Here is an 18,634-nt window from a genome sequence, read left to right as displayed (position 1 = left end):
TCACTTTACCGAGTGTGTGTGTGTGTGTGTGTGTGTGTGTGTGTGTGTGTGTGTGTGTGTGTGTGTGTGTGTTTCATTTCTTTAGGTGTGCTAGCTAGAGATTGTTCAGTCTTTCCAGGAAGTAAGGGATGATGCCAAAAGACAAAAGATACATTACTTGTATGCTAAAGCATGACATACAGTACATTTATGGATGTGGACTGATTATAGGTGATACTCCATTCATAAAGACATGTGATGCTTACTACTGCTGGTATATGATAAGACAACCAATCAGAGGCTCTGACTGTTAACCACGCGTTTGTACTACAGTGAACATATCAAAATTGCTGCCCTGTTAATGCAAATATTCACAAAGTTAACTGGTGACTGCTGACGATTACCAGGGCAAACATTTTGACGCTGAACTGCTGTTTGAGCAGCCATTAAAAACGCTGCGTCACGTTTGGAAAACGGTTCCAGAATAAAAGGTTTGCTGACATCCTTGACATTGAATGTCTGTGTGCTCAGTGTCCTTCACGAACACTGGCCGGTTGTCCTTACTGGACTTCTTTTTCTTTTTTTCTTTTTAGGAAAGTGCATCTAGTTTTGCAAGATTTATTTTATCAGTTAGAATTATTTGCAGTAAGTGCTGTGTGTCCTTTATTGTGGTTTAATTTAAAAGTCTTGAGCCTCCTCTCATTTCTTTACACTACAAAATGGGTAAGAAGACATTCAGAATGACAATTCTTCTTCAGTCTACAACACAGACTGAAATCTCTTAGGGAAGCTTTCTTGTCATTTCTTTAGGAGCAGTTCTCCAGGCTTCTTGAAGGACATTCAAAGCTCTCTTTGTTCTTGCTGTCTGGATGATCCCGCACAGTAGATGTGTAGGGCCAGACACATCACTCGGGTCCTTTGTCAGGATTGGATTTTTTTTCCTTCTTCATAAGGACATGACTTTTAGATACTGTTCATCTGTTGTGGATAGCTTTTAGGCCTGCCACTTCTTCTTTTGTCTTCCCTTTGTCTTTATTTCCTCAAATTTTTAAGGACACGCTCTGCTGAGATATGCCAAGTTTCCAGCTAACAGCTTTGAGAATCATCTTGGTAGTGCAAATATACGATTTTGTGTCTGTCAGGCTGTGATATGTGTGGCATAGTTCATAGATTCAACAAAAGAAATGGGAACAAATGATGTGGTTTTGTAACAATGCTGGTAAAGCTAAGTAGTCTGTAGACGCAACACTGGTTCATCCCTTGAGTCAGGTGCCTTATTTATTTATGAATGAGTAATGTGTCAGGGCTGAGTGGCTCAACAAACAGAAAAAACATTCCTCTGAAGATGGTCAGGTACTGGGGACAGGGACAGGACTGGAAATGAGTGGGAAAAGGAGCCAATGTCCAAAGAAAATCCCTGAAAGATCTTAAGGCCTTGCTCAAGACTGCTTTGAAATGTTCCAAGAAAGTCTGGCTCCTTAGAGGCAAAATATAAAGAAATGAGGGGTGGGTTAAAATTTTTGCATGAATTTTAGCTGAAGTGGTGATTTAACAAGTGCAGCTTTAATCCTGTACAACTGGCCCATCTCCTCTGGTCTGTCTCTTATTTCACGCCCTTGCTGCTCATGCTCCGTCACATGATTGTTAGTTTTGTTTCTCGTGTTGGTGGAGGACACTCATCCACGTTGACGTTACAGCGGTTGCTGGTTGTTGGCCAGATAATAGGTGGCTACAGTGCGGTTAACAGTCATAAGGATGACTATTTCTTTATTTCTGTGGTGTCCGCATGTTTTTGAGCTCCTTCAGGTCTTTTACTCATAGTTCTTTATCCTTCTTTCATGGTCTCCTTGACCTTGGCAGTGATTGTAGCAGCTAAGCACACAAACACACACACACTGCTGCTGCTCTTTCACTGGTTAGCGATAAGCCACATGACCAACGTGTCAGCTGACAAATTCTAGGCAAAAGGGAAAACTTCTTTCATCACAATGGAAGAAAAAAAAAAAGATCAGGACTTTAACGTCCTGTGTGCACGCGGGTTGTGCGGTAGGAGGGCAAAAAGGCTTTCTTTTTGTGCTGAGTCATTTTTGTTCACGATAAGTGGGACATGCAGATTGGCGGACAGCAGTTACAGGATGCGAGGTGACCCTTTGAATGAGGAAGTGTTAGACTGAGTAGAACCAGACTTTTCCTGTTTGGCTTCAGTGCAGTCTTATTATCTGAGCATTTTTAAGCCGAACAGCATTTTTCCCCCCTCTTTATGCTGGACAGGTTTAATCTTTCTCTCTCCATGCACGCTACAAGCTTTGTGCAATCACATATATGCAAGTGTTTGACACCCTGTGCTGTTTGCTCCCTCTGTTGGGGTGATGATGACGAGAATGCTGAAGTGAAACCGTTCCCATCCAGTTATGATTCGCTACATTTCACAAGGACACTTGTGTCCTACAAAAGGCATGGGTGACAAAATACTTAGTAATACAAAATACTTAATGGTGTGATACTGACCCTAAAATAGAGCATGTTGCAAAACTGTATGTGATAAAGGAGAAGGAGGACTGGAGATGCTGTTTTTGTTTTTGCATTTTTGTGTATATTTTTGTTTCTGTTTTAGTTTTAGATTCTTAGTAGATCTTATCTACTGTATGTGAAGCAATACTGGACAGTTTTACTGGTACTTTTTACTACTACTAAACATTTTATATTTTACAGTTATTAGGTCAGAGCTGACTGGTACATGCTGACAGATAAACATGGATAACATCACACTGAAACCCCAGAGTCTCTCTTTATTTTTATTTTTATATTTTTAAAGCGGGTTGAGTTGCTGACTCTGACAGTGGGGTGATCTGCTGCCTGGTGGAAATCTTTTCATGAGAAACGGACACCTTGCGGTGCTGAGACACATGTCAGGGCATTTCTGTAATGTTTATGCATTAACTGTAGTAAAGACACTGAAGTTTACATTCAACACAAAACCTAAACGCCACCCCAACGAGATCTCGTTGCAAACCCGCTGATGATGTTTGACTTTATACGTGAATTTCAAACGCTCTAAAATGCAGCGCTGATCATACTTCTCAAATTGAATGCAGCAGATACTTTTAAATGATTTTGCAGAAGTTTTTATGATCGATTCATTAAACGGAATAATTGTTCTTAAAGGTTAGCAAAGGCAAATGGAAATGTGCACAGGCTGTATCATATCAGCATATGTTTGAGCATCTGGAGTGTTTGCACTGGTCTGAAGTCAATGCCAGTATCTAAACCTTAACATTTAAATATCTGGTGGTATGACTTAGTTTCATGTGCAAGTTATTGAAAGCTGGAGGTGCGGACAGAAGCAGAAAGAGCAGCGCGGGTGTCAATGATAATGGATATAGCACTGATTCAGTCAGATTCAGTCAGGGTTGCAAAGTGATGTGTATATGTGCACTGACTGTATGAGATTTTCAGTTTGGATGTTTGCACAGGTATCACCTGAGCCATCAGCTCATGAGGGCTGGCATTGTCCTGCCTGAACGAACGTCATGCTCAATTAACACTGACTTTATTTGAAAAAAACGTTACAGAACGCACAGACCGGTTAACCTTGAGCTGAGAAAAGTCAGATGTACATTAAAATAAAACTGCCAATAAAACTGTTTAAATTCTTGTTTTCTGTGTGTAACCACATTTACACAGTAAACTTCCAGCTCAGTGATATCAGCTGATGTTGGTCTTTTGGGGTGTTGAATTTTTGGTATCTGCTGCTCTCACTTTGATTTAGAAACAAGACATCAGGCTTTTCTACAGACTTGAACATCACACTGTCCGTTGGAAAAGTCGTTTGTGTACTGCTTCCAATGGTTCATGTCAGACCTGCAGGGCCGGTCCCATATCTCTTTCTCTCTGTTTGTGTCTCCTCTTCATTCGGCTGTGACTCTTTGCTTGTATTGCATTTCATTCACGCTGTTTTGCACCTTTATTTGAGAGACCCTGTTCTTGCTGTTGGTTTAAACCGTATTAGCTTCCCACTTTAGCTTTTGGAGGAAGTGATTCTTACTTAGGGACAATTGGCGCCGGCCATGATTTTTCAAATTCATATATCTATTAACAACTATAGCTCCTCTTGTAGAGATAGTTGAAAAAATATACAACCTTAATTAATGATCTCTAAACCTGCTTTTGTTTTGTTCTTATTTTAATTTTTAAAAGATTATTTGTGTATTTGAGTTATTAGAGATAATATTATCATAGTATAAATATCACCTGGGTCATGAATCGTTGATGTGAGATCAGGAAGGCACCTTAGAGATGCTTAAAGTTTGAGAGGCAGTGCGCGAGCCATAAAGTCATCTTGGTGTTTGAGTCACGCGCTCTCCTACTTTAAAATAAATTTATGACTCTGTATGGCCATCACAGCAACCCTTTTACACCCTCCTGGAGAGAGAATAGATTTCTCCATTTTAAACTTTGAACTGGGTATCTGCATATAATGAGAGTGTGTACTGCCAAAAGAACCAGTGATTGCCTGTCCTTCATTAACAGAGCCACTGGTTAATGTGTCACTTGTACAATGGCACTAACACACACATGCACAAACCTCCCCCTGTAGTAACTGTATCCCATCTGATAAGATTATAGGGCACTTTTCTCTTTACGGGTTATGTAGTTATGTAAATTGTCAGTTCTTATTCTCTGCCACCTTCCCCGTGTTTTTGGTAAATATGACTGGAATGTGACTGCTTTGCTTTGATTTCCATTTACTTTGTCTTTAATATGTTACCACCAAAGTGACTTTCAGTTCATATTTAATTCAACATGAACAAAAGAGTCAGGTGAAACTTAATCATGATACTCGCTGGGAGTGGCCAGAAAAATGTCATTGTGCACACACTGTGGCAAAACCAGAAATATCTAACAGACTTTTTGTAATACTGACTTGATTGAACCTGAGCTATAAATCAAGGATATATCACTTTGACAAAGGGTTTGTGTCTTTCAATACAACTGGAAATGCCTCCAGCCTTAAAGTAATCTCTTCTGATTTACAGTACCGCACTAGGTTAATAATCTGTACAGACCTTTGACTGAAATACGCCTGAAGATATAGAAAAAGGGAACACTGTTAAACCCCTTAGCTAAAGGTCTGCATGCCACTCACAGCTTGATTGACTGAAGTAGCTGTCAGGTGCACAGAAACTGTATCTTTGTTCAACAAATTACAAACATAGCTCTACTAGCTGGTGAAAAATATGGCAAACTTGTTTTTACCGGCGCAAAAAAACACACACAAAAAACATTTTTTGGTGAATTTTCCACAAACCGCCTTGAGACTGGACTGAAGTTCCGTGACTGCTGCTAACTGCTCCCAATAGTGAGGACTGAATAAAATAAACAAAGTTAGCTTGTTTGTCCAAGCTAACATGCTGAGCTTAGCTTAAATGATTTAGCTTAACTTCTGGTAGCTTAACTTGGCTTAACTTGAAAGTTAGCTTGTTGAGATATTTAATTACATTTAATGTAAACATTTAATTAGCAATGATAATTAAAAATAAAATAAACCTGTCAATCACTAAAGTATATGTTAGCGTGTGAAAGAAATTTAGCTCACAAAGCCACAGAAAGGCCTCTAGCCTCACGTTTTTATTTTTAATGAGAGGCGTTCCCTCCTTACTTTTTAGTTGTTTCTAGCTCTGCCAGTCTGTTACATTTATTAAAAACTGGTGTTTAAACATCATCTGATTTTGATATATTTCACATATTTATTTTCTATCTGTGGTTTTGGAATGAGCTGATGTGATCAGCGAGATCTTTTGTTGGTTTTTTGTTGCCTAACAAGAAGAAAGAAGAGCTTTTATTGTGTGAGTGCTAGAGTGTGTTTATCTGTTTCACAAAGGTCTGTAGGTAGAATAAACATTCGCTGATTGCTTTGTTTTGGGACTGTGAAAGTTTGTTGTCCTCTTAGACAAAAAGGCTGGCATTTGGAAAATTTTCCTGCAAATTCCAGTAATTACTTCCTCGATCATCATTCTACTCCATGTCAGGTTTTTTTGGTTTTATTCATTTAATGTAATCAGGAGTGTATTGTTCTGAATCCCACGCAAGCTCATGACTTTTCTCTGATGTCAGTCACCACTGTTTGTCACACCCTTTGCCCTTTCATCCCTTGCATTCCCTTTCCTCTGACTCCTTATCTGCTTAGCAAGAGAGAGAGCGAGAGATTGAAGGAGGGAGAAAAGGTGGGTGAGGGAGGGGGTTACCTGCCCTAAGTGGCCCCACCTCTCTCCTCTGGCCATTGAGAATGAGTAAACACTAAACCACCTTTGCTTACCTCGGCACTCAAACACACAGACTCAGGCACTCAAGGAGACTGGCTAAACTCCTGCAGCCTGTCAACACCAAAGGAGTGTGAATGGACGCAGGGAGAGAGTTTTAGATAGGTGTGAAAAGATACCCCGTCAACACAGACTGCATCTCCTCGGCCTGATCGACAACATCTGAGTCTGGAAAACAGGTAACATCTTAAAACTGACCCCGAAGGTTGTTTCTGTCTGTTTTAAAAATCTAATTTGCTTGAGTCTCCTTAAAGCCTGCTCGTTACAGACGGGTATCTTCATGAAAGACGACCTCAATAATTTCTAGAAGCCTTTGCCTCAAAGACGTTCCTAACAGGACAGCTTCTGATGGAGACGTTTCTGGTTAAACAGCTGTTTGCGTTTCGATTTAAGTAGAAATCCGTCAAGTTTTGCTTGATCATTTTACCAGAGGGGCCTGTTTCACCACTTTATCACAGTCAAACTGATTGGTTTAAGTGCCTTTGCTGTCTTTATTCCAATCAGAGGTTGGAATGGAGATCAAGGTATCCCTACAGTGGAACCAGTGGAACCAGTGGAGTGGCATGGCACACCACTGTGTGTGTGTGTGTGTGTGTGTGTGTGTGTTCAGGGTGGGGGATAAAAATGCTTCAGTGGCTACACAGAGAAGCTGGTATTATTACCCATAGACTTCCGGGTTCTTCATCATATAATGCGTGGACTTTTACCCCAGTGAGGTGAGGTGTTTGCTTTGTGTGTGTGTGTGCATAAGAGAGAGACATGCTGCTTCATTCATTCACTGAGGGTATACTCGGTGCTAAAAGTACTACCAGAAATGACAATAACAGAAGTTTGGTTGATGAATGGGTTCACTTTGTGATGGAAAAGCTAAAAAAACCAGCTGTTTGTAATGACATCGCTGTTGTTTCCGTCTTCTGTAAGCGTGCTGTTGTGGGAGTTTGACTCTCTCGGTGTGTTTGGGTAGGCCCAAGAGTACGTGAAGATTAGCTCATTTTTAAGTGTGTGAAGTATGTGTGAATGGGGAAAAACACTGGAAAAAAAAAACAAAATCCCAAAATAAAGTCATGTTGCTCGGTGTCAAGCATGACCAAATACCTGTGCTAAACCTCAAACACACACTCACACACACTCTGAAGGAGCCCGTGTCACGAGTGTGACACCGCCAGCATCAGTAGTAATTGCTTGAAACAATGTCTGCTATGGCCTTGAGCGGGCTAGCTGATTAGCCGGAGGAATGTGTTTGTCTGAAGAGGCAAAGCTCCTTTCTGCGAGTGCTAAAGCAGCTCTTCTGATTAGTAATGACTTTGTTGCTGTATGAAGGATCTGTATATTGTGATACTTTATAACAAGACTTAGCTTTTCTTCGAGGATCTTTGTTATGTTGGGTTAGATTCTCATGCTGGACTCAAATCGTGCTGTTTTGAGTGACGTTTGAGACAAATGTGAAGGTCCTGGAGGTGGAGGGGGGCTCTCGGAGTAAATGAGCTGGAATCTTTCCTCTGTAGTGGAGTTACTCCGAGCTGGAGGTGGTCACTTACGCACTCCGTCTGACCTGAAATTCTTCAGGCCAGTTTCACTTTGAAGGGCTTTCTAGCACTGAGGGAGGCCTGCACATTTGCCCCCCCCCTCTTTTTTCGTTAACCTCCCTCGCTCCTCTCCATCTGGTCTTTTCCTCCTCAGATCCCCACTCAGACTCTCTTCCCTTTTCTTCTAATCTTCCCCTTTTTCCTGCATCTCCTTGCCTCCTCTCTTTCATTCCTTCCTCCCCCTCCCTGCTGCTCGTCTTTGAGCTTGGGTGAACCAGAGGAATGAGGGTGACAGGTACATGGATGGGAGGAAGGAAAAGTGCAGAGAAGGAGGAGAAGGAGGCATAAGGGAGCAGACGCAGGGACAGAAGCAAAGCCTCTCAGGAGTTTAGCTAATGTAATATAAACATTTTAAGATAATGCAGATTTCTTTGTCTCAGCCTCACGACTGTTTTTTTGTTTTTTTTTCATTTCTCTGTCGTCCTGTTGGCGTCAGCATGTTGACAGCTGAGCTGCGTCAACATGAGAACATCATGTGTCTTAAGAGGTCAGCCGCAGTGCTCACTTCTCTTTTGTCAAGTTGATTGTTTCCCTGTGCTGTGCTGTGGCTCAGATAATGCACCGTACAGCGGCCAGAGACACCACGATGCCTCCTTTGTATTTGGTGCCATTCTAATCAAAAGACACCATCCAGCTCGGCCTTTTCAAAGTTAAAAACAATATGTGTGCTGAAATCTGTGAGAGAGTTGAGTTGTGAGAGCCACCTGAAACTTGGAAGCAGTTTGACGTGATGAAAATCACACCAGGAAACTTTTTTTAAATGTATTTCTACAGCAGTTTCTGTGGCTGACTGGAAGAATGTTCTTCCAGGAAAACAGTGTGGCCTGAACAGTGTGGTGCACTCCTACAGGTCGTATCACTCCGCAGAAATGAACAGCGGGACCTCTGGTCTTGTGACACGCTACTCATTTACTTATATAGACGGCGCATGTAATAATCAGTCAGCCTTTCTAGCTGAGATACTGATTACCAGGACTGTTTTATGGCTGATTTTTATTCCAGCTTATTCATTGTTTTGCCTATGTAACAGATTCCTGTGTGTGTGTGTGTGTGTGTGTGTGTGTGTGTGTGTGTGTGTGTGTGTGTGTGTGTGTGTGTGTGTGTGTGTGTGTGTGTGTGTGTGTGTGTGTGTGTGTGTGTCTTTTAAATCCTGGCCTTAATAGGGAGCCAGCTTATCATAAATATCCTACAAAGTCTAAGACAGCTCTATAAGTTCTTTCTCTCCACTGATTACTGTGATTGATTTAGTTCTAAGTAATTGCTTTACTTAAACACAACGTCAGTTTCAGCCATGCAGTGTTACGTTTAAAAAGCAGTTTAGTCTGACATCAAAAACCAATCAGTGAATGCATGTATTTAACTGATCATACGTCCTCTCAGCAGATGAACATGAAAGTCCAGCAACGATCGTTCTTCGCTCATAAGAATTTATTTTCACTTAATTTTCTCTTAGTCAAAGTCGCAATATCCAAATTTCAAAAGATTTGTTTTCCCAAATCAGCTGCAGCTAAACAAATGTGATGGATGATTCTGTCATTTGGCTTTTCGCGGGAATCGTTGACTATCATAAAATATGCAGGATCGCAGCTTTATTTCATAATTCTTTGTAAATCATTGTTTTCTGCGCTCCAAAACACGTCGTCTCACACGAATGACTGCGTGGTGTGAACGGTGCCTGAATAATGATTTAGTGAGCGTGTCCAATCATTGAGGAGACGGTCAGCGTTTTTCGGCCGTCTCTCAGTTCTTCCCGTGGAGTTAAACGATAAACTGTTGACTTGACCTCCTAAACGATTAACTGTGCAGTCACCAGAACACCTGAAATCTCTGAGGCGTGCCTGAGCTCTGATTGGCTCCCACTAATGAGTCACAGTTAATGATTTAATTTAGACCGACCCCCCTCGGCTTAGAAGAAACCCCGGTTTCACTTTACACTCAGCCCCCCGCACCTTCTTCTTCTTCTTCTTTTCTTTATGTACACACACACCTTTACATTCATACTTTGACCTGGGTATCTTTACAGACACTGTTTTGGTGTCATTTGTACTGAGCGAGCTCTTTCTGATGTGATTGTAAAGTAAATTCATAGACAGAAAAGCCCGTTTGTATCTCACTATCATTTAATCTTTAGTCTTTGTCCATCCATTATTCTTTGGCCTTTATACTTCACACCCTGTCTTCTTGCCTGTTTACTCAGTCGTTAAAGAGTGAGGTCGGTTTCACTAGCAACTAAAACTTAGTGTGCTTTTCACCAGACTGTAACTCTCATGTCTCCCCAAACACTCTCTTTTCTTGCTCCTTTCAGAAGACACAGGGAACGTTTTTTTTCTTTGTTTTGAACAAAATCTGAAAGCGTGTGACTTTTTTTCTCCGTCCTCTCTCTCATATCTTGATCTGCTCTTTTGACTGCCCAGGTAGGTGTGTGCTGTTTGCTTAGGTTAAGCTGTGCTAGGAACACGTTCACCGTTGTTATGTACAAAAAAAACACACGTGAATGCCTGAATGCACACGCACACACTTATATACAGTCACAGTTTTGTGCTGATATGACAGAAATCACTCCAGGGGTAGTTTCCAGTCAGAATTTTCAGATGTCCCTTCACTGCAGCACAAACATGAGGAAGTATTCAAACCCCAGTTTGAACGTTTCCTGAACATTTTTCCCTTTTCTGCAAATCTAAGCAGAAAACCCTCAAAACCCATTAAAACTCAATTTCCCATCATACTCCTCTCTGCATTACCTGCTTTCACTTGTCAGGGAACAAAGACTTGTTGACTTGTTTTTTTTTCTACAGCTGCGTTGGATCAGTGAAAACATATAGCTGTATTCCTAAATGCAGTAAAAGTACTATAAAGGTAAAAGTAGTGCAGAAGTACTCTGTTAGGTCTGCTTGGATATATGTAAGAATGTTTTTCTTTCTGTTGAACTAAACCACTATCTTTCACTAAAGGAAGTGCTAGAAAATAGGTTGCATATTCCCGGACAGCTGGGTGAATGGATGCTGGAAAACTCGATCGTGCAGAGGGAGCTCCACCTAAAAGCTCCTTGTGATTGCTTTGGTGATCACTAGCAGATTTTTCAAACAAGCCGGCGCCTTCCAAGTAAACACCAGCCAAGTACTCAGTGAGTGGTAGTGAAACCATCAGCACCTTTCAGTTTTGCCACAGTCAGCGACTGTTTGCAGAGAAGTTGGCATTTTTCATGCCATCTGCTAGTAACCAGAGCAATCACAAAGAGGCTTTGGAGCAGGACTGTGCACCTCTTTGTGACCACTTTCACCTGACGATTGGCAGCAACCACTTGCCAACCGGTTTGGCAATATATTTTTCCCTAGTGACCAATGGTTGCCAGGTGGTTGCAAACAGGTCTCTAGGTCTGGGTGACCGAGGCCTTGGTTGTAATGTCACTTAGTGGCATGCTTCTCTTGGCTGGTGAACAGTAAGCAGATAAATTAAAATTACTGGTTCAATCATGTCATTTGTACATGGAAAGTCTGAAAAGGAGATTACAGCATTAATTATATTTTTCACAGTGTCAGTATATAGGTGTGTGAAATATAAATACTGCTCTATGTATGAGTAAATTTTGTTAACGTGCTTGTGTGTGTATGAAATAACAGTAAAAGTAAAGATGAGATTCATCCACATGTACACACAGACACACAAACTCAAGTACCTGTTTTAGCTCCACCCTCATCAGCTCTCATGCTTGCAGCTTTGGGTCAGTGTGTGTGTGTGTGTGTGTTAGTGTGTGTGTGTGTGTGTGTCTTAGTGTAGAGGAGGCTGGACTCTGTGCTCAGTGCCCTGCTGTACCTGTCTCTCATGGAGGTGGACTAACACTCCCAGAGCAGGCGGCCAAGCAGCGGAGCGCTGTGAAGCAACAGGGGTAGATATCCTCCTCTCTGACCACTCTCTGCTTCTACTTCCTCTTCTCTTTTCCACCACCATCCCTCTGCTACGATCTTTCTCAAGATTTCTACTCTGTTTTACTCTCACTTCCCCGTATCTCTAGCTCCCTTTGATTGGATAGGCGCTCGCTGTCCTTGAATGACAACTTTTTGTGACTTGAGACTATGCGTAGATTATTGTTGTTGCAGTTATCTCTACGGACCTGTCTGTCTTTGAAGGATGGTTTAAATAGTATTTGAGTTATTTAGGACCACATCTGTTGTTATCTGGCTGGTGTTTGTGTTGCATGTATAAAGCAGCAGGACTCAGGCTTATTTAAACGTTGGTGCTTCCACGATCCTGTTCTGCTGCCTTGCGACGCTGTTGTTAGGGGGCTGCTGGGGGGACTGTGAATCAATTTCCTCCACGTGTCTACATGAGTGTGTGGCTAAAGATGGCAGCCTTCTTAGGCCTATTTCATCAGTGCTCTGGATCGCTGTACAGACCTCTGTACATGCATATTCCTCTGATAAGAGAAATCCTAAAGTCATAAATAATACAATATCCTTCCTTTTCATAGCTGACTACAGATTCATAATGTTAGATGCTCACTTGCTCTTTTGAGAAAAAAAGATGGATTTTGCAAGTCAATCTGTGTTTATGACGACCTGAAGAACTCTGTAAAAGCCTCTCTGTCCGCTCATAAAACAACTCAGTCCCCAGTAACACGCTGTTAATATGCAGAGAATCAGGTGCTTCTATCAATCATAAACGTAACGTAGCAAGCAATCTCACGGGAATAGCTCGGCTCTGTTAACTAAACAAATTCCCGCTCTTGAACTTCCTTCGCTTGTTCGCTTGCCAGTCGTTCTATCTTGCGCCGCTCTGAGTTCGTAACCTTTGACCAGGCGAACTCTGAGCTCTTAATGTCAAGGTAGATTATTTTTAACGAAGTAACTAGCTGTTCCTGTTATGCCCCAACAAAGAGGCTCAAATCTGAAGACGTGAGCCACACCTAAGTGGTCATAACTTTTCAAACTCCTTGTCTTTACTGGATAAGACACCACCTGTAAATCTTTATGCTCTCTGTGAATAAAGGCTGTGATTTGTGTTCACCTTGGTTAATTATCTACCTGTTTCAGCCTCAGGTTTCCTCCTCCTCCCCGCTCTGCCTTTCTCTGTCACTTATACACACGCAGGATTCAATGCTGAAGATGTTCCACAAGCTGCTTTTTGTCATTTAATACGCTGTGTTGTACATGTGCTACACAAAGGATCTCAAATTCACGCAAATTATTCTCATATTTTTACAACAGAGTTTCACTTCACTCCTGACACGGTCAGCACTGAGGAAGTTAGGAATGTCTAGGAAGTGGTGAAAAGCAGGAAGAATGATTTAAATTTGTTGTTTTTTTTAATACTAACTGCTTCAGTGCACAAAGTGTCAAGCTCACTGTGTTACAAAGCTTCATTTTATCATCCAGCAGAACTCCCAGTGTGAATATTGTCCTCCTTTTGTCATCAGCCTGGTAAGATAAGGCTGATATGAGGTCGAGTCATGTTAGCACTTCACACGATAGAAGGAACAGAGGGAGGGCAGACAAAGAAAACCACACTGAAGCAAAAAAATAGAAGAGATTAAAATGTCATGAGCTGCAGAGATGACGAATACGCTGCATAGTTTGTTTGCATGCCAAAACAAACTACTTTCATAAATGTTTTCAGTGGCAGCCCTAAAAAGGGACGTGAAATGACAAAAAATACTGATAAAGTGCAACAAACCATGTAAGACATTTATGGGTTTTTTGTCATAAAGGAACATTCCATCAATAATCATATTTACCGAGGGTGATTTTACGTCTGTCGTCTCCTTATAATTACTTTGCACTGATTAAAAACACAAGACTACATGCAAAGGAAGCTGTAAGGTAGTGGTTAGTGTGTCCAAGCATATAAAATACACTATCACAAGTTTTCACCACCTCATAAAATATGTACTAATATGTGCAACTATTTTAGAACACTTTTATTTTTCGTACATTAATACCGGTGTAATGTACCCACAAGGCATCTTTCTGATTAATTTTTATACCCCCTTTTTTTCTTAAAAAATAATTTGTCTACAACTGGCAGAAGATTTTATTTCTTAAGGTGAAGGGTTAGGGTTGCCTTTGATACGGGTGCCAGTTTAGCTCAGTCGGATGAGCAGGCGACCATATGCCACAATACTGAAAGCGGCTGGCTGGGGTTCGGGTCTGACCCGTGGCCCTTTTTTCCTCTGCTTTCCTGTTGATCTTCACAGGAAAAAATATATTTAAACAAAAAAGTTGTCTTCTATAGACTAACGTTAGCCTATAGAGGGGTCTTACTGAGGTCACGCATACATTGCTGGACAGTTGTTCGCCACATTTGATGTGTTACAACTTGGTCAAACTTGGAAAAATGTGTATTCCCCACACGGTGAGTGGCTGTTAGCTGTCAGTAAGTCATACTGGTCAGAAACATGGTGCTGCACCAAAAAACCTAGTTGTGATTGCTTTGGTCTTTAGCAGATTGCAGCTACTTGTAGTTTTTGCATAGAGGACCCCAACCGGTGTCCAAAGAGCTGCTAGCTGAGTGGTAGGAAAACTTGAAAAAGTGTGTCTCAAACTGGAAGCAGAGACATACTTCCAAGTATGAGTTAGTTTGAAGGTGACAGTGTCTGTTTGGCAGCCTAGTTTAAAAAGCACCTCCCAACAACAACAGCTCCTAGAAACCTTCCATTGAATTTGCACGACATACGAATTCTAACATTAACCTCAGACAATCCACGCACCGCAGAAAAATTTGAACCTGTGGATACAACCCGGAAGGCTTCGGCATGATTTCTTAGTAAGACCCGTGTGCTGATAGGCAGGCCAGTTAAATGCTCAAAGGTTTTACTTCCTGAGCTAGAATACACACATTGTCCTTAGTTTTACCCAAGAACAGGTCCATGACCCGTTCTTGGAAAACTATTTCGGAAAAGCAGATATAAATGAATGTCATCTTGACCTTCGTCGGGATTCAGCAACCAGTGGTGAACTACTGGCAAAAGATAAAGGAGGAAATTTTTTTTTTTTTTTTTCCCCACACTTGGTGATTTCCTTTTCCTTTTCCTAACCGTTTGGGAGTTTGTGCTTTGTTTAAAAAAGACATTTAAAGCTTCCTTCCTTTTTTGTACTATCATCCATGTTTGAACTAGTCATTCTAAGCCCCTCATTTCAGCCTTGGACAAAATGACATGTGAACAGGTTTGTTTGTAGGAGAGTGGGATGTTGGGTCAGGTCAGATCAGTGTGCAGGTTACCATGGTTGCTTGGCTTTTTAGTGTTTTGCCTTTGTTGACTGCCTCACCTATCTCCATCCTAGTCCAGGCAATCTTGTGCTGCACAAAGAAACCCAAGCAAAGCCTAAGTAGCGAGTATTTGTTTTTTTGGCCTATATGTTTTTACATGATACCGAGTCACATCAAATTAGTGTTATAGTCTGTTCTGATTGGTTGCTTACTATTTTATGCAGCATGATTTGGGGGATTTAAAAACCTGTGGATTTTTCCATTCTGAATGCCGGCTGTGTTGGAAAATAACAGAGTAAGAGGTTTATGTTCGGGAAGCCGATTTCTGATTGTTCTCTGTTCCTTTTTTAGGGCTGCACTACTTAATGAGGACACACTGAAACACACATGTGCACACACTAATAGCTGCACCCACACTCTGTATGGCATTCATATTGATAAGGAGATGGAAAATCCAACACCGCCACGTGGTGAGCGTGCACACAGGAGGCTTGTGTGTAGCAAAGATGAATGTGTGCAGCCTTTTGTCACATAACAGGGTTTATGTTACACAAAATTCCTTCTATAGCTTAAGTCCTCGCTGACTTTTTACACACAAGCGCACCACAAACACACATGGACTGAGCATGTGACCTAGTCATACTTGGTGAACCTTGAGCTGGAGGTTTCAGGGTTTACAGCCCTTCAATCTGTCTGATAGGGGTCAGAGGTCAGCAAGAGATCTGAGTTACTCAACAAAACAAGGTTGTAAAACCACTGATAGGGGAAGGCGCCCTGAGGATTTATGGATGCTGTATTTCCACTGTGGTGTTCAGGCCTCGTAATGTGTGCTGGTTTGTTTTAGTCAGGTAATCTTGCATGCATGCAAATTGTGCTCAAAGTCAGCAATCAGTCACTGTTGTTTAAATGATGTCTTCTGATCATCAGCCTATTTGCTTCCCGCTGTATTTTTTTTCTCTGTCTTTACAGCAGCCATTTAATTCAGTATAATTTGACAGATCTCTCTCTTATCCTCCTTCAGGCCCTGATCTGATTGGATGGTTTTGTCAGAATGACAGCTGAAGATCCTGCTTCTTCTTCGACCATGAGTAACAACGTTGCCCCCTCCAAATCCTCTGGTGCCCATCACTCTCACCATGGACAGCTCAGCATCCCTGAGGGTGTTGCTGGTGCACCTAATGAGGCCGCACTGGTGGCCCTGATGGAGCGTACTGGCTACAGTATGGTCCAGGAAAATGGTCAGCGAAAGTACGGTCCCCCTCCCGGTTGGAATGGTGCATCTCCTCCTCGAGGCTGTGAGATCTTTGTCGGAAAGATTCCGCGGGATGTTTATGAAGATGAGTTGGTCCCAGTGTTTGAGTCCGTAGGACGCATCTATGAGATGCGCCTCATGATGGACTTTGATGGGAAAAATCGAGGGTACGCTTTTGTAATGTACACAGAGAAACACGAGGCCAAGAGAGCCGTGCGGGAGCTGAATAACTATGAAGTGCGGCCTGGGCGGCTGCTGGGTGTCTGCTCCTCAGTGGACAACTGCCGTCTTTTCATTGGTGGCATTCCCAAGACCAAGAAGCGTGAGGAGATCCTGGAAGAGGTCTCCAAGGTGACAGAAGGCGTATTAGATGTGATAGTTTATGCCAGCGCTGCAGACAAGATGAAGAACCGTGGCTTTGCCTTCGTAGAGTATGAGTCACATCGTGCAGCAGCCATGGCTCGCAGGAAGCTGATGCCTGGACGCATTCAGCTGTGGGGCCACCAGATTGCAGTGGACTGGGCAGAGCCAGAGATTGATGTAGACGAAGACGTGATGGAAACAGTGAAGATCTTGTATGTCAGGAATCTAATGATGGAAACCAGCGAAGAGACGATCAGACAGGTGAGGACCGACCGGCTATTTGGGTTCGAGCATGCAAAACATTTCTGACACGATTTTAATTTCTCCCATCCTTTCCTTTGTCTTTAGATTTTCAGCCAGTTTAACCCTGGATGTGTAGAGCGTGTAAAGAAAATCCGTGACTACGCCTTTGTCCACTTTACCTCCCGGGATGATGCTGTGTTGGCTATGGACAACCTCAATGGCACAGAGGTAGAAGGGTCCTGCATCGAGGTGACGCTCGCCAAACCTGTCGATAAAGAGCAGTACTCACGCCAGAAGGCTTCAAAGGGGGGAGCTCCTGCCACTTCAGAGGCTACTCAGCAGAACTACGTTTATCAGTGTGATCCCTACACATTGGCATACTATGGTTATCCTTACAACACCCTCATTGGACCCAACAGAGAGTACTTCGTCAAAGGTTAGAATGATTTTTTTTTTCAATCAGTAATAATCTGTTGCAAAATTCAGTGTTTTATCAAAAACCCTCTTGGTTGGAGCCAAAGCTCCAAAACATTTTAGGATCTCGTGATATGAAAACAGTATTTACTGTAAGAAATTTTCAGACGTTCAAAAGGACAATATGATCATTTAAAGATTCATTTGATGAGAAATTTGAAAGAAATCTTTAACTTGATGAGGGTTTGTGGCTTAAAATCACTTTTATGTTACAACCACAATTCCAAACAAGTTGGGACACTGTGTAAAATGTGAATAAAAAAAAGAACGCAAGGATTTACAAATCTGACAAACCCATATTTTAGTCACAATGGAAGACATCGGAAGAAGCATATCAAATGTTTAACTAAGACCTTTTTCTTTAAAGACAAAAATTAGCTCATTTTGAATGAATGCGTGATCTTTGGGCCCTCCGGCGGCGCTACAGGCGTTATTCTGTCATGGAAATCACTGCATGTGCTCAGGAAGACTTCCAGAAATCACAGTCTGTGAACACAGTTCAATGCACCATCTACAAATTCAGGTTAAAGCCTTATGTGAATTGTTGTTGGATTAAGGCTCATTTAAAAATGGATTGAGACAGAACAGAAAACTGTTCTGTGGTTAGGGGAATCGAAATTCTCAGGTCTTTTTCAGTTCCCAGAAGTTTACGGAGTGTTGTTCAGAGAGTAATGGATGCTACAGTGGCGAACATGGGCCTGTCACAACTTTTTGAGAAGTGATGCTGCCATTAAATTCAACGTGATCAGATTCTTTCTTTAAATACATTTCCTTAGTTTGAAGTTTTCGTACGTTTTCTTTGTTCTATGCTTTGAATAAAACATGTGTTTGTGAGATTTGCATATCTTTGCCTTCTGTTTTAATTTACATTTCACACAGCGTCCCAACTTTCTTTTGGAACTGGTGTTGTAAAAGGGAAATACAAAACCAGCTGATGGATCAATGAATGCTAATCCCATCACCTTTAATGATTGGTTTTAAATATGGTCTTGGGTGATAGCAGGAAAATCTAACTTTGAGCAATCATTGTGTTTTGGTTTTCTCTCCAAAGGATCCCCAATGATACAGAACAATGGTAATCTCTCACATCCTTATTCCTACTTGTTACTCTGATGAACAATGAGCCTTCTTGCCATGTGACAAACTATACATTTTCTAACACCATCTTTTTCCTGCTGTGCTGTCACCTCCCATTTCATGCTGGGTTATTAGAG

General features: G+C 41.7%; 1 protein-coding gene across 15 annotated transcripts in view; it reads left to right on the top strand.

Annotated features, from left to right (window-relative positions):
• rbm47 (RNA binding motif protein 47) overlaps nucleotides 1-18,634 on the top strand; it is a 49,494-nt gene that overhangs the window by 22,703 nt on the left and 8,157 nt on the right. For 10 of the 15 annotated variants that reach the window (XM_040024253.1, XM_040024249.1, XM_040024247.1 and 7 more), the window contains 3 exons: nucleotides 16,110-16,964; nucleotides 17,052-17,382; nucleotides 18,472-18,495. In XM_040024253.1, the coding sequence (XP_039880187.1) occupies nucleotides 16,140-16,964; nucleotides 17,052-17,382; nucleotides 18,472-18,495 (1,180 nt within the window). In that variant the 5' untranslated portion in view covers nucleotides 16,110-16,139. Of the gene's footprint in view, nucleotides 1-74; nucleotides 6,479-9,016; nucleotides 11,772-16,109; nucleotides 16,965-17,051; nucleotides 17,383-18,471; nucleotides 18,496-18,634 lie in introns of those variants that run through there. The other 5 variants (XM_040024260.1, XM_040024258.1, XM_040024257.1 and 2 more) reach the window with 3 other exon arrangements.

The sequence above is a fragment of the Simochromis diagramma genome, unplaced genomic scaffold (genome assembly GCF_900408965.1).
Source record: "Simochromis diagramma unplaced genomic scaffold, fSimDia1.1 OVJJ01000302.1, whole genome shotgun sequence".
NCBI lineage: Eukaryota > Metazoa > Chordata > Actinopteri > Cichliformes > Cichlidae > Simochromis > Simochromis diagramma.
This window is presented reverse-complemented; position numbering and strand designations above follow the sequence as displayed.